The 15,199-nt window shown below is 36.7% G+C and overlaps 1 protein-coding gene across 4 annotated transcripts in view; it reads right to left on the bottom strand.

Moving 5' to 3' along the window:
* Positions 1-15,199, bottom strand: part of LOC128702111 (lethal (3) L1231) — a 68,052-nt gene that overhangs the window by 45,578 nt on the left and 7,275 nt on the right. For 2 of the 4 annotated variants that reach the window (XM_070091764.1, XM_070091765.1), the window contains exons 3-4: positions 11,024-11,265; positions 6,653-7,462 (exon numbers count right to left, since the gene is read on the bottom strand). In XM_070091764.1, coding sequence (XP_069947865.1) covers positions 6,653-7,462; positions 11,024-11,265 — 1,052 coding nt within the window. The remainder of the gene's footprint in view (positions 1-6,652; positions 7,463-11,023; positions 11,266-15,199) is intronic. The other 2 variants (XM_070091766.1, XM_070091767.1) reach the window with 2 other exon arrangements.

The raw sequence follows: 15,199 nt of genomic DNA on the forward strand, positions 1-15,199 counted from the left end.
TCAAGACTACACAGGTGGAAAGAGACAACTGTTGCAGAAATGTATTTGCTTTTTGCAACAATAATGCTTATGCCTCATGTCTATAAGCATAATATAAAAGCATACTGGTCCACAGATTGGCTAATTTCTACCCCGGTCTTCAGTGAAATCATACCAGTGAACAGGTTTATCTTACTCTTACGTATGTTGCACTCCTCTGACAAAACCAGGCCTGACAGAAGTGACAGGTTATACAAGATTAGAAATGTTTTCATGTATCTCAAACAAAAGTTCAGCATATACTTTTATCCATTCAAGAATCTTGTAATTGACGAGTCTTTGATTTTGTTCAAAGGTAGACTGTCATTCAAGCAGTATATACCGAGCAAGAGGAAATGCTTTGGTATAAAACTGTTTGTACTCTGTGACTGTGACAGTGGCCTGGTGTTGGAATTCTAAAAACCCTGTCCCGTGATTTAAAATATTTAAATATATGATAGAACATTGTAATTTTCAAAATTTGTGCATTTTTGTAATAAACAACAATTGTAAACAATAATATGATAATAACTTTGGTCAGCTATTGTTTCCCAATACAGTGATTTTATATATATACATTATATACGGTATTAGTCTCTCGGGCCCCCAAATGTTGGGGAATAAAAAAAAAATTTGGGAAAAAGAAAAAAAAAAATTAAAAAAGCTAAATAATGTAATTTTTTTTTTGATTATCGATGTTGCCCCCAAAATCATTTTTTAACTTTTTGGGCACTTTTCTGGAAAAGTACTGACCCGTTTTTTTTTTTTATTTATTTTTTTACAAAAAAAATGTCAATTCTTAAGAAAAAAAAATTTTTTTTAAAATTTATTGGACCTGGAGCCCCACTTCAGTTTTGGCCTTGGCCCCTAAAAGGGGTTAAAAAAAATCCCAAACCCATAACACTATACCCCCCTGCTTTTAACATTTCTGTCAGCCCCTCAGTTCCAGCTGCTTTCCCCCCTTTCATTCCCCCGTAATGCCTCCATTGCCTCCCCCCCCTTTACTTCTGCCTTCTTCACCCCAAAAAGATGGTATACCCCCTGACCAGTGCATAAAATTCCCTTTTTCCCTTTTCTTCTCCAACATTTAAAGTTCCTCAAAATATTCTACCATCTACCTAATACCTCCCTCCCCCACCCTCCCAAACTCCTATCTTTTTTAAATTTGCAAATCCATATTTTCCCCTAGGCTTTTTTAAATGTTCCTAAAAAAAATTTTTTCTTATTTTCATTAAATTTCTTAAAATTCCTCTCCATTATCATCTGCTCCCCTTTTGCACTCTCCCCCTCTTACCTTTCTTTTACTCTTTAACTTGTCTTCTTACAACATTCTGCTTTGAAAAAACCTCCCCTTATGTTTCTTTTCTTTTTTCCCCCCCCTTTTTACTTCACCCTTTCCCACCAATCACTCCTTTTTCCCACCTGCCCCCACCCCCTTAACCCCCCAATTTTCTAATGTGCTTTTTTAAAAACTTTTCCCAACCCCTCTTCTTCCCCCCCTCTTTCTTTGCACTAGCCCACCTTTCTGCCAACAGTTTATATCTCCCAGATTTTCCCCCTCATGTTTATCAAATTTTCCCCCCTCTTGTATTTTTTCCCCCTTCCTCTTTTCCATCTACCTCTTACTCTAACTGTGCTACAACTAAATAATGATCCCATATATCAAATTTTCCCCCTATAAACATGTACATCCTGGAACCCACCCCCTTTAGCCTTTTTTTTCCACCAATAATAAAACTTTGAACTACTTTCATTCGTGCACCCTCATACCTTGTACATTTATTTTTCCCTCTTTTTTAAAAATACATTTACTTATTACAAATCCCCTTTCTAAAATAGCTCAATTAAAAGGGTCCCCCCTTTTTCATTTTTCCCCAATTTAAAAATTTTCCCCCCCTCCCTCCACTTAAAATACTAAACATACAGGACACACTATACAAATGTGAGGTACTATCAATAGTCCCAGACTCAAATTTTTGCACTTCCTGAGTGAAATATAGCAGTGGCATAGATCACGCTCTGCAATACACTCCTTCGTCAAGTAGCACAGTGAGTTTCAGTGTTGTTCCGTCAAGGTTAAATGGGTATTTTTTGCCATGTAGTCAGTGCACTGTTATGATTTTTCATGTAGCAGAATGGAATCTTAAAAAGAAAGAACAATGTATGTGTGTGAAATTCTGTTTCAAGCTTTGTAGAACTCCTAGTGAAACCTCACAAAATGCTTCAGCAAGCATTTGGTGATGAAGCAATGGGTCGGACACAGTGTTCTGAATGGTTTTCTCAATTCAGAGCAGAACGAATGTCAATTGAGACTCAAACACTCTGGTCATACATCAATGTCAAAAAACAGATGCCAACAATGAAAAAGGATGACTATTCGCAAAGACTGTCAGATTATCCAGAACATTTCGAGTTCTGTGGAAATTTTTTATGGGTTGTGTCAAAGCATTTTGACTGAGAAGTTGAATGAGGCAAGTGCCTGCAAAATTTGTGCTCTGCATGCTGATTCATGACCAGAAAGATCATTGTTTTCTGGCCATAAACAACATGACAGTCATCCCCCAACCTCCCTACTCTCCAGATCTAGCCCTCTGTGACTTCTCTCTTCCCAAAAATAAAAATGGCACTCAAGGGGTGACACTTTAACGTGGTGGAGATTTAAGCAGACCACACTAGACATTGTTAGGAAAGAAAGAGTTCCAAAAATGTTTCAAAGAAGTGGCAGAGGCGCTAGAATTACTGGACAGCCTCCCGAGTAAAGTACTTCGAGGGAGACAACTTCAACTAGGCAATTAGGTAAGCCTATACATTTTTAAACAGCAGTCCAGGAACTTTGTAATAGCACCTCATATTAACCCAGTGCTAAAGCTCTTAGAGACAACACAGAATACATAAACATGTTGGAAGAAACAAATCTTTCTTTGACAGGCCATATATTCAATCAACCTGAGCAGAAACCCCAAGCAAATAAAAGATGCAAAAATACTGAGTGCTCTACCAGAAATTTTAAAAGTTTCCATTGACAAATGCTTCAAAAACATTTTTTAAGTAATAACACCTGAATGTGATGTAAATTTATGTGGACATCATGTAGATTTATGTAGTATTCATATTCACTGTCCTATTGTCACTATATTTCTACGCCCAGTAATTATTTTTGGTAAAATCATCAATACAATTTTTCATTACTATCTCTTCACATTAACATTACTGTTTTAGAACTGCATCTAATTCTATTTAAAATTATCATTACATTTAATAATGTTAATTGCAGATAATTGTATAAGTGGAAGATAGGTATTAATAAAGGGGATATTAATAAGGTCTTGAGGATGTCTCTCCAAGAGAGAACCCACAGTAATGGATTTAAATTAGATAAGTTTAGATTTAGAAAGGACATAGGAAAGTATTGGTTTGGAAATAGGGTAGTTGATGAGTGGAACAGTCTACCTAGTTGGGTTATTGAGGCTGGGACTTTGGGTAGTTTCAAATCTAGGTTGGATAAGTACATGAGTGGGAGGGGTTGGAATTGAGTGGGACTTTCACATCAGAGCTTATTTCTTGGGTGGCATTGAAAATTGGGTTGGGCAAATGTTTTGTTAGTGGGATGAATTGTAAAGGACCTGCCTAGTATGGGCCAGCAGGCCTCCTGCAGTGTTCCTCCTTTCTTATGTTCTTAAACCTAGCATTCAAATAATCCAATTTCAACTATACAATGTCAGGGTATTTTAAGTTCAAGTTCCAGTTAGCCAGAAATGCTCTACATAATCAGGGGATTTCAAAATGTATGAAATAAATGTCACCTAAATGTACAACAATTACCATGTGTACACTCTGAAAATGGTATAAACACTGCAACACACTCTGAACACTGCAACACACTCTGAAAATAAAATTGGCTTATTTGTTGTATGTAAAATTATAATACTGCTTAACAAGACTTAAAACTGCACACTTCAATAAATACACTAGATACACAAATAACCCGCACATAAAAGAGAGAAGCTTACAACGACGTTTCAGTCCGACTTGGACCACTGACAAAGTCAATGGTCCAAGTCGGACCGAAACGTCGTCGTAAGCTTCTCTCTTTTATGAGCGGGTTATCTGTGTATCGTTCCAGTCACGGTATTGTGCCGTTTTTGTTATTAAATACACTAGATATAATAAGTAACCTGGCATTATTTTTCACTTATCTTTTTGTAGTTATATTTGGCATTTGATGCTCTACACTCCAATAAAAAAAGTACCCACCATAGGGATGACACAGCTAACCCAATGCACAGTTTAAGGGTCAAAAATAGAATTCTCTCTTGCTTTAAGGCAAACTTTTTAATAATCGTATCCATTAATTCCTTTACCCAATATACATGTACTTAAAATATCCACAACACCTCTATTAGAACAGTCAGAAAAGGAAATGTGTGTAATTTCAGCTTCATCTAGACTCCATCAGTCAGTACTTAGTACATTACAATGTAATAATATAGCTCTCACTCCTACACAGAAGATAAAATGCTCTAATTCCTAAGTAAGGTGTGTACAATACTGTACAAAGAGTATAATGCTATGCAATAGTGGGAATAACAGAGTATAGAGCCTACATTATATCCTTGACAGATTATGCTGCACCTATAGCAATACTGTATTAACCAAGGAAAAATATCTAACCATCAAAATAATATTTTTTGCTTTCTGAAAATTACAACCCATTAATATGAAGCAGCAGCTTGGTATCTGTGTTAGTGACAGGTTAACTTAAATTAACCCTTTACTTCGCACTAAAATAGTGAGAATGAGCCAAATTTGTTGAACACAAATCGTACTACATATCTAGATGTAAACACCAATTCAAATGGAAGAAAATATGGTGATATTAAATTTCATAACATGCATGAACTGTATCCTCATAGGCAAGAGCAACTCACTGCTCTATGAAGATATATAGAATTCATCATTTAACATTATATCCCTTTAAGTACCCACTTTCCCAGAAGCTCATCACAATTAATCCCATGCTTACATAAATTAACTGCTGAGGTAATTGTTCAAGAAGAAATATCTCACCTAATTGTTAATCAATAAACATCATGAATTACCCGTATATACACTGATGCCCACCACTAAACAGATGCATTTGCTCATTACGACTTTCTATGATAAAAATGAATGAACGATGCAGAGATGGAAATGATAATTAACAGCTATGCCTTATACAGTGGTACTTCGAGTTTAGAACAGCTCCCAACTCGAACAATTATGTAAGCGTATTTTTGTAAGTGTTTTTATATGTGTATTTTTGGGGGTCTAAAAGGGACTAATCTAATTTACATTATTCCTTATGGGAACAAATTCGTTTGGTAACGGCACTCGAATAGCCTTCTGGAACAAATTAAGTTTGTAACTCGAGGTATCACTGTATTATGATATGAAACTGTTGTCATTCTAACAGTACTAAAGCCAAGTACAGATAGACAAAAATAAAAAAGAAAGGAAATACATAATGTATAATCATTGTTAATGCCATCTTACACCAATATATTGCTAGATGACAGAGCTGAAAAATTAGTCAAGGTTCATACTGTGTGAACAAAAAGTTTATTGGACACCCATGTGATTCCTTGTTTACACAGTCTCGGCAATCTAGAGGAGGTTGAAAATGAACATAGACCAAAGCAAAGACTCCAGAGTACATACAAGTTTGGAGAATAAAAGATTGGAGGTATTTGTGAAAAATTGTCACACAAAAAAATTACCAGATGAATTTCTAGGGAATGTAAGCATGTTCTTTGAATGTTGCAGCATGGAGGAGGAGGAGGAGGAGGCTGAAAGAATTGGAAATGTCATTTAGATCAATGTGTAGTGGAATATTATTCACAAAATAAAAACTGATGAAACTAGAAGACTGTGGTGGCACAAGTGGTATGATTCAAATAGCAGAAAAGGGGTTGCAAGGTAGTATGGGTGATTAAAATGCTGAGATATGAACTCATCAGCACAAATCATGTACATGACCAGAGTAAACAAAGATCCCAAAACATGCAGTGTTTTCTTCTTTGGCTCACCTGTAATAGTCGTAAATGGCTATTAAAAATATGGAGATGAATGAACTGTAGTATTAGGGGACATTTAAGGAAAAGCTGGGAGGGTGTGAAGATTTGGGAGGCAGGGCTTAAGCATTCAACTAGCATGTTCAGTGTAAGCAAATTAAATCTGAGTGATTAGAGGCAAGGGCTTCAGGGATTTTACAGACTGTTGGAGTGTGAGCTCAGTAATATTCGTGAATGTATTCTACAAATCATTAAACTGGGCCTAAGTTTTGGAGGTGGGCAACACACATACTCAAATAGGCAATTATATTATACACACATACAGTAAACTCTAACAACCAGCATTTTTTTTTTTTTTTGAGAAATCAGCACATTCTTGCCCTGAAAAGGATGACTTCTGAGGCACTGACAGAAAACCAATTTTATCTGACATAGCTTGTCTTTTCCTCCCATGAGGGTAAATTGTTTGCTTGAAGAACCAGCATATTCGAGAAACTGCAATGGCCTTGTTCCTGAACATCCTGGTTTTCACAGTTTACTGCATACAATATATATAAATAAGCCTGGAATGGTAAGTTACTTACATAGAGAGGCAGACACAGTAACAGGTCTGGTAACAGCTGGTTGTGGTATCCTTGACTGGTGCAAGCCTGAACTTGGCAACACAGCTGTTACCTGCCGCTGGTTCACTCCCCCTCTAAGTTGTTCCTCCAGTATGCTACTTGTGTTGGAAGTGTTACTTTCACTTCTGATGTTGATAGTACTGGTACTTCTGATGCTGCTGGATGAGCTTGGTCCCTTGACAGGAGATGGACTTAGCCCGTGGGTGGAAGTGTGTAATGCCGCAGATGAAACACTTTCTGGTCGTCCACTAGTCCGATTATGATTCCCTCTTCTCTGCCCTCTATCACTACACCTGGGCTTTGGCTTTGATGGCTTAACACTACTGGATTTACTAGTTTGAACTCCATTACCAAGTTTGGCAGCTATAAGTCCTTTAGTATTATTAATAATCTGGCCAGTAGAAATGACCTTAATTCTAGAGTCATCTGTTACACTTTCTAGTTTTCTTAAAGGACCTGAGGTAAAATTTTCTCTGACAGTAATGCCATTTTTATAGGTATGAGTGTTCTCACTGGGATTCTGCTTGGTGAGTCCTAGCTTGGCAGACAACTCAGGGTATAGTTTAGTCATGTCAAAACCAGAGCTTCTCAGCTCCGAAGAGTGGAGAGGGCTGGGATTGGCATGTTGTCTAGAAACTTCATTCCGCCCACCATGGGAACCAAGTGAGTTTCCAAGCCACCCTCCCCAACGTTCTCGTCCCTTACTCTGCGTCAGAGATGATGTGGATACAGGTAAAGATGCTACAGTGCCACTTAACTTCTTCAGACAGGCTGTAACAACATAAAGTATATTTTCAAGAATTCAAGATGAACATCACATAATTAATGCAAGGGACATGTTTCATGATATCACTTACTGAAAAGTAATACCTAGGCATAATCAATGTTAAGGAGAAATACCTTCTTATTTGATATTGCAAATTACTAAATTTCAACGAGCTGAGTGCATCTCAGCTGTGACTAAAACTTGCCTAGTTAATTGAACCAATATGGATTCTTTAAGAATGTATCTGTTAAATATAACTGATCACCTTGGATCTTTCAAAAATAATAAATCTGCAGGTTTTACCCTTAATCAATATATGAAAAAATACTGTACATGTATATTAATTAACCTAGTGAGGTGGCACTGAAGAAATGTTACTTATCATAAGGGTATTAGAAAGGTGCTGAAATAACAATACTGTTCTGTACTAGTAAAACTATTGAAACAAATTCAGAATATAAATATAGAAATTTTAGCAATCGACATGAAAACGTGAGGGAATATAGCACTTTTGTTGATGTGAACAGCCCATAATTCAACAATACATGGAAGTGAGAAGGAAACTGCATGTTAATGAGGGACTACATATTACTGTAGTAAATTGCAACAAAATTAAGTAGATATAATTACAAAATTTATTTTTTGCTACAATGAAGAAATACACTAAATGGTCAATGAGGCAGGAAGAGAAAAATTAATGGTTCGCTAAATTTTCTAACCTAATAAGGCTCTTTTTAAAGTGCTATAAGAAGACATTAAAGAAAAAATGAAAATGAATAAGTAGTAAGTAAAAGGTTGGAAGACAGCAACCATCCAAGGAAGTACTACATCCTGTCATACAAATGTGAAATGGAAATCTGTTAAAAGTTTTGCACTCTGGCGAGGCTGCTAATTTTCTCTCTCTCATAACACATAAGATGATTTGTAAATCTTACAAATTTCTACTATATTCAGTATACACATACATTTACTGGACTGGAGAAGATAATACCCAGAAGTACTAACAGGCAGAAAAAAAAGACAAACAACATTCATCCTAGCTCTAATATCTACAAGGAATAAAATAATCCAGGATGTCAATTATCTACACACTCATACACTACTGGAGATAATGTATGTTATTAGCAAGGTATGAATTGATAGCTGTTCATTACAACTTATCTTGGGTTTTAAAGTTATGATTTGACTAAGAAAATTTTTTTTTTTTTTTTTATTATCACACCGGCCGATTCCCACCAAGGCAGGGTGGCCCGAAAAAGAAAAACTTTCACCATCATTCACTCCATCACTGTCTTGCCAGAAGGGTGCTTTACACTACAGTTTTTAAACTGCAACATTAACACCCCTCCTTCAGAGTGCAGGCACTGTACTTCCCATCTCCAGGACTCAAGTCCGGCCTGCCGGTTTCCCTGAATCCCTTCATAAATGTTACTTTGCTCACACTCCAACAGCACGTCAAGTATTAAAAACCATTTGTCTCCATTCACTCCTATCAAACACGCTCACGCATGCCTGCTGGAAGTCCAAGCCCCTCGCACACAAAACCTCCTTTACCCCCTCCCTCCAACCCTTCCTAGGCCGACCCCTACCCCGCCTTCCTTCCACTACAGACTGATACACTCTTGAAGTCATTCTGTTTCGCTCCATTCTCTCTACATGTCCGAACCACCTCAACAACCCTTCCTCAGCCCTCTGGACAACAGTTTTGGTAATCCCGCACCTCCTCCTAACTTCCAAACTACGAATTCTCTGCATTATATTCACACCACACATTGCCCTCAGACATGACATCTCCACTGCCTCCAGCCTTCTCCTCGCTGCAACATTCATCACCCACGCTTCACACCCATATAAGAGCGTTGGTAAAACTATACTCTCATACATTCCCCTCTTTGCCTCCAAGGACAAAGTTCTTTGTTTCCACAGACTCCTAAGTGCACCACTCACTCTTTTTCCCTCATCAATTCTATGATTCACCTCATCTTTCATAGACCCATCCGCTGACAAATAAACTAGGCATCTAATGTGAAAACTATACCGACTGTCTGAAACACCATTTTCAACGAATTTAATTAAACCAAAAACAAATATACTAAGATTTATGTACCATTATTATGACTGGCACAAAACTATAATCCATGAGAATAGAAAAGCCAAATTTAAAAATGTCATGTTCAATAAAAAAAATAGGTTGGAAACCACTGATAAAATCCTGAAAGCAATACAAAAAAAAAATTCCAACAAAAATATTCACCAGCAATATAAACAAGCCACAAATTAATATAGTGAACTGTAAACTCTGGTACAGCATCTTCTCCAGCTTATTTTAAAATTCTCAGGGGTACATTTACAAGAATTTAAAATTACATGGAAATAAGTCACTCTGACTTTTTTGGGTTATCCTAGGTTCTCTACACATATGCTGCTATATATGATAATTCTATGTAACTGTATTTGTGTACACCTGAATAAACTTACTTACTTACTTACTCATAGACTTAGGCCACTTCACACAAGAACACTTCACAAGAACCTTCTTTCTACATTTCTCCACACCCCTGTAATGCTTGGGATAACACAATATTATTCTGCTATTTACCTTGTGTTTATCAAGGTATATAAAAACAAGTTTTTGAATATCTGATCTGATTGAAGAATCAAAGGAAATTGTACTTAGTGGTGCAGGTTGTAAGTGTAGTTGGAGAATGCACGGAAGATTAACCTTTTTTTTTTTTTTTAATTTACTTTGTAAACACAAGATTTAAAAAAAAAAAAAATGTAAGTTCTGAGGCGTGATGGTACCACTGGTTGCCCTGGGGCAGTGCTTCTTTTTCAATGCTTGTGCTGTGACACCAATCTGGAAGCATTTTCATCTTCAATGAACTGTGTTCCTTGAAGTCTGTTAGAGGTCTGTTGGTAATTCCCCTTGTACAGGTGTACTGTATTTGAAGGAAGGTCCTGGAAAGTTTTGGGTCTTTTATATTTTGACCTGTATCTCAACATTTTGACTGCAAACTAGGTCTGCTACAATACAGTACATTCCATTAACCTTTTTTAACTGAACATGGGGCCCATATCTGTGGAAAATTTGCATATATATTTACAATGGCACATCACAAAAGCTCCATGGAGAAGCAGAGAAGAATCCTTTCTCTGTAAGCCTTGCATAAGAGGCGACTAAAGTGCCGGGAGCAAGGGGCTAGCAACCCCTTTTCCTGTATAAATTACTAAATAAAAAAAAAATTTTTTTTAGGTCACCCTGCCTTGGTGGGAGATGGCCATTGTGCTTGAAAAAATTATAAAAGATAAAAAAAAAAAAAAACTCCCAAATCTTTATCTGCAAATATTTTCCTTCACTTTTAAGATCCTCTAATCTACACAAACCATTGTAAATTTCCTTTGGTAGTCGAGGTATTTACAATAGAGAATACCAAGGAATTTTTTATATTCTATTAAACAGTGCACAAAATATTATTTGTCAGTTTAGCTATATTAGCTATTCCAAGGTGGACAAGCAACATCTAAAACTGACTATGCTAATAAATACCTAACGTAATGGTAATTACCTTGAGATTTGGGCGTGTCTCTAAGTGGAGTTTGTGTCAGAGACAGAATGGATGATGGCTGCTGGGGCGAGGCTTGGGATATAGCTTGGGGAGAAACTGGGGACAGTGGCTGTAGTGTGTTTTGGGGATTCTGTTGCTGTAGGGGATGACCATTTGGTCGAGGCCTGCCATGGTGACCATTAAGAATCCCTGTCCCTCGCGCCCGCTTACCCGCCCCGCGACGGCCAGCACCCACACTACTGCTGATGGACAACCCAAACTATTTATAACAGCTAAAGTAAAACTTGATACTTCAGCCTACAGAAACACATTTTATAAAAATCCACGTATGGCCAATGTGCTACAAGTATCTTAGATGCCTATACATTTTGGCTGTGCAGCAGGCTTCTTCAGATGAATGCAGCAAACATAACACTTGCAATAATAATAGTAATTTTGAAGTAATAACTCCATCAGCCTAAAGCAGGAGCATTAGGCCAACATTATACACTGGAACAAAAATGAGGTATAGCAATTGGACATGATGTTACAGGTGAACATGTCCCACTAATGGAAATAGGTCAGGTTTATAAAAGGAGCTCCAGAAGACTTTTCCTGTACCAAGATACCATGGTGTTGCTGTGTTGGACAAGTATATTGATGATAATATGTATACAATGGAATGAATTAAAAGAGGATGTAGTAAATACTTCAATCAGTGAAAATTAAAAAAAAATACATGAACAAATGACTGAAGATGGGACACAACAAGCATAGCTTGTTGTGTCTAGTGAAACCCAAGTGTTGCACATGTGTTTTACTAAATAACTTGTCAGTATTGTATAATAATAATATGATGGCTACTTGTTTGACATAGCAACACCATGGTATCTTGGTACAGAAGTTTTCTGTTCACAAAGAGAATTCCTCTCTCCAACTTTCTTCCAACTTCAATTTTTCTACAGTGCATATATCCAGTAATGTACTTACCAAATTATTTTAATGACTTTCTTGTACAGTTTACAATGTTCTCCCCAACTACAGCTGCTGTACTTTAATTTTCTTCTTCAGTCTATCAGTTATTATTGATACATCTCTGTCTACCTATAAAGCATATATGATCTTCATCCTAGGTACTCCTCACTAAAGGAGGTAGTCCAACAGAAGATACTACTGGAAGTCTTACTTTTATATCTTTACTACATTTTATTCTTGTTTTTCTTTTAGGTCTTTTCCTTACACACACTTCCACTTTCCCTTCCAGGACTTTGGATATCCTCCCCAAATTAACAAATCATAAAAATAATACCAGTGAATTACAAGATGGTAAAAGTATTGCAAACATATCTGGCCTAATATGAGCACATTCCCTCATATCTGATTGTAATGTCTTGTGATGACTGAAGTAATAATGTGGGTGTCACAACTTAAAATCTTTGTCACCTATGCCCATTGTGCACCATTAAACTGTAAGTGATACCTAATGCAGTTTTCTTCACATATTTTCCTTCCTCATATAATTCATTCTTTTTTTCAGATGAGGTAAAATTAGATTTTTGTAGATGTTGAAAAATTTAACTGCCATAAGAACGTGAAAAAAATGCTTACTGGATGCCTGCTATTGGCAGTTTTTCTTATAAGATTTTAACACATGCATCATTTTAGAAAAACAAAAAATAAAATTACAGTAGTAAAATATATGATAAACGGATCACCTATCACAAAGCTAACAGAGGGAAAATTCTTAGGAATCCACCTCGATAATAGACTCAAATTTCATACACATATACAACAAATTTCTAAGAAAATTTCCAAGACTGTAGGCATACTATCGAAGATACGGTACTATGTTCCACAGTCAGCCCTCCTGGCCCTTTATCACTCTCTTATTTACCCCTATCTCACCTATGGAATTTGTGCATGGGGCTCAACAACAACTAACCATCTCAGACCACTAATTACCCAACAAAAGGCTGCAGTTAGAATGATAACAAATTCTCACTACAGGCAGCACACTCCACCAATATTCAAAACACTCAACCTACTCAACATACAAAACATCCATACTTATTATTGCACTTATTACATACATAGAACACTTAACTCTGATATTAACCCTCCCCTCAAACATCTCCTTGCCAACCTCAACAGAACACATGACCATAATACAAGGCACAGATCACTCTTTGATGTTCCTCATGTCCATCTCACGCTATGCAAAAACTCAATGCACATAAAAGGCCCTAAAATCTGGAATTCATTACCTGTAAATATAAAAGAAACACTACCTGTTTATAAATTCAAGTCTCTTCTCAAAGTTCACTTACTCACTCAAAACCAAATAAATACTGAATAACTGAACCATATAAATTGTATATCCTAAATGTTACTCACAATTATATCACACAAATGTTAAACCTAACTTTATTTTTTTAAATACACTACCTAACAGAATACTCCATTCTACTGAATGAACAGCAATGCATGCAACCATAGGACCTGTCTTTGTAATACTCATTTGTATTTTATAGTTATCTGTTTACAATAATGTCTTATCACTGATTTCATCATTGCTTAGTTAATCTTAAGTTAATTTTAAGCCAGCCCGTAATGCTATGCATATAAGTGGCTTTGGCATGCTGCTCTTACCTGTATTTTTTGTACCTCTGTTTGTATGCTAAAATTTCTAAATAAATAAATAAATAAATAAACATGTTACCTTTATTTGGTGGGATTACATGCTTGTGATTACTGTACCTATCAGGAGGATCTATAGCCAGTGAATTATGTTCATGGCACTCTGTCTTCAACGTACAGTGGTACCTTGACTTACGAGTTCAATTCGTTCCGTGACCAAGCTCGTAACTCAATTTGCTCGTAGTATATCAAATCACTGAAATTAATTGAAATGCCATTAATCCATTCCAGTCCCCAAAAAACCACCCCAAGATAGGCAGAGAAAGACTTAATCGTTTAACTTACTTGCTACACTCTTTATTACTCAACTCACCACCTTCACTACTTCATCCACTACTATCACTACTCCACCCACCACTATTGCTACTCCACCCACCACCATATCTACTCCATCCACCACCATCACTATTCTACCCACCATTACCACTACTCCACCATTATCACTACTCCACCCACCACCATCACTACTCCACCCACTGAAGAAACCTCCAGGAGGAAGGTAAATATATCATGGAGGTAAACCATACCACGGGCGGGATTTGAACCCGCGATTCAAAAACTCTCAAGTGTTGAAATGGAGGTTACCTCTTCCCCGGATTTATACAAGACCCAAACAAGGGACGAGGTGCCTTGCTACAACTGGGATTAGTGTGGGAGTATTATCCTTCCAGTTATGTCTTGGAAGAGCATGTGGGATGGGACAAAGTACCTGACATTCCTTTGGGCACAGAGTTGGATTTGACTTCAGATACGCTGCCAACTAGTGGCGGCATATCTGAAGATTGCTCGTAACTCGGATTTCGGCTCGCAACTCAAAGCAAAAAATCAACTGAGCGACAGCTCATAACTTGGAAAACTCATAAGTTGGGGCACTCGTAAGTCAAGGCACCATTGAATAATCATCCATTTGTTTTTAAACACTCTAGGCTCCCACTGCATTCTTCTAGCATTCTGTGAAGAAAACATTCCAGTACTTTTTGGCACAACCTTTTCTGCTTGTTATTAAGTGTTATTATGCTGCTTAAAGTCTTGTACTGGAAGGTGACAAAATAACACATCAAAAAAATTATGTAAAATTTATACAATGTTATTTATGTCTGTAATGCTTGTAAAATTGATTTTTTATAAAATATGTCTATAAAATGCTATCTATATAATGCTTATACATTGACATTTATATTTAAATGTTTACATTATTTCTTTTTTACTAATTATCTATATAGGAGAGGTTTCAGGTTGAGATACACCAGGATACATTACTGGAGACATTGTGCCACATCACAACTCTTACACTAACTAGTATTACAGTTTCTAATAGTTTTCTTTCTGTAAGAGTAACAGCTTCAGAGAGGGGTTTATTCCAGTCTAAAAGAGCCAATTCTGACACCTATACACCCATTAGTTGAGAAGGGTCGGGACTGCTATCTTTGTACAATTGGTTTAGTGAGATTAAACTCCTGAGGTTTGTTTTAATTCCTGTATGCATTAGATACATATTAA

Source organism: Cherax quadricarinatus, chromosome 37 (assembly GCF_038502225.1).
Source record: "Cherax quadricarinatus isolate ZL_2023a chromosome 37, ASM3850222v1, whole genome shotgun sequence".
Lineage (NCBI taxonomy): Eukaryota > Metazoa > Arthropoda > Malacostraca > Decapoda > Parastacidae > Cherax > Cherax quadricarinatus.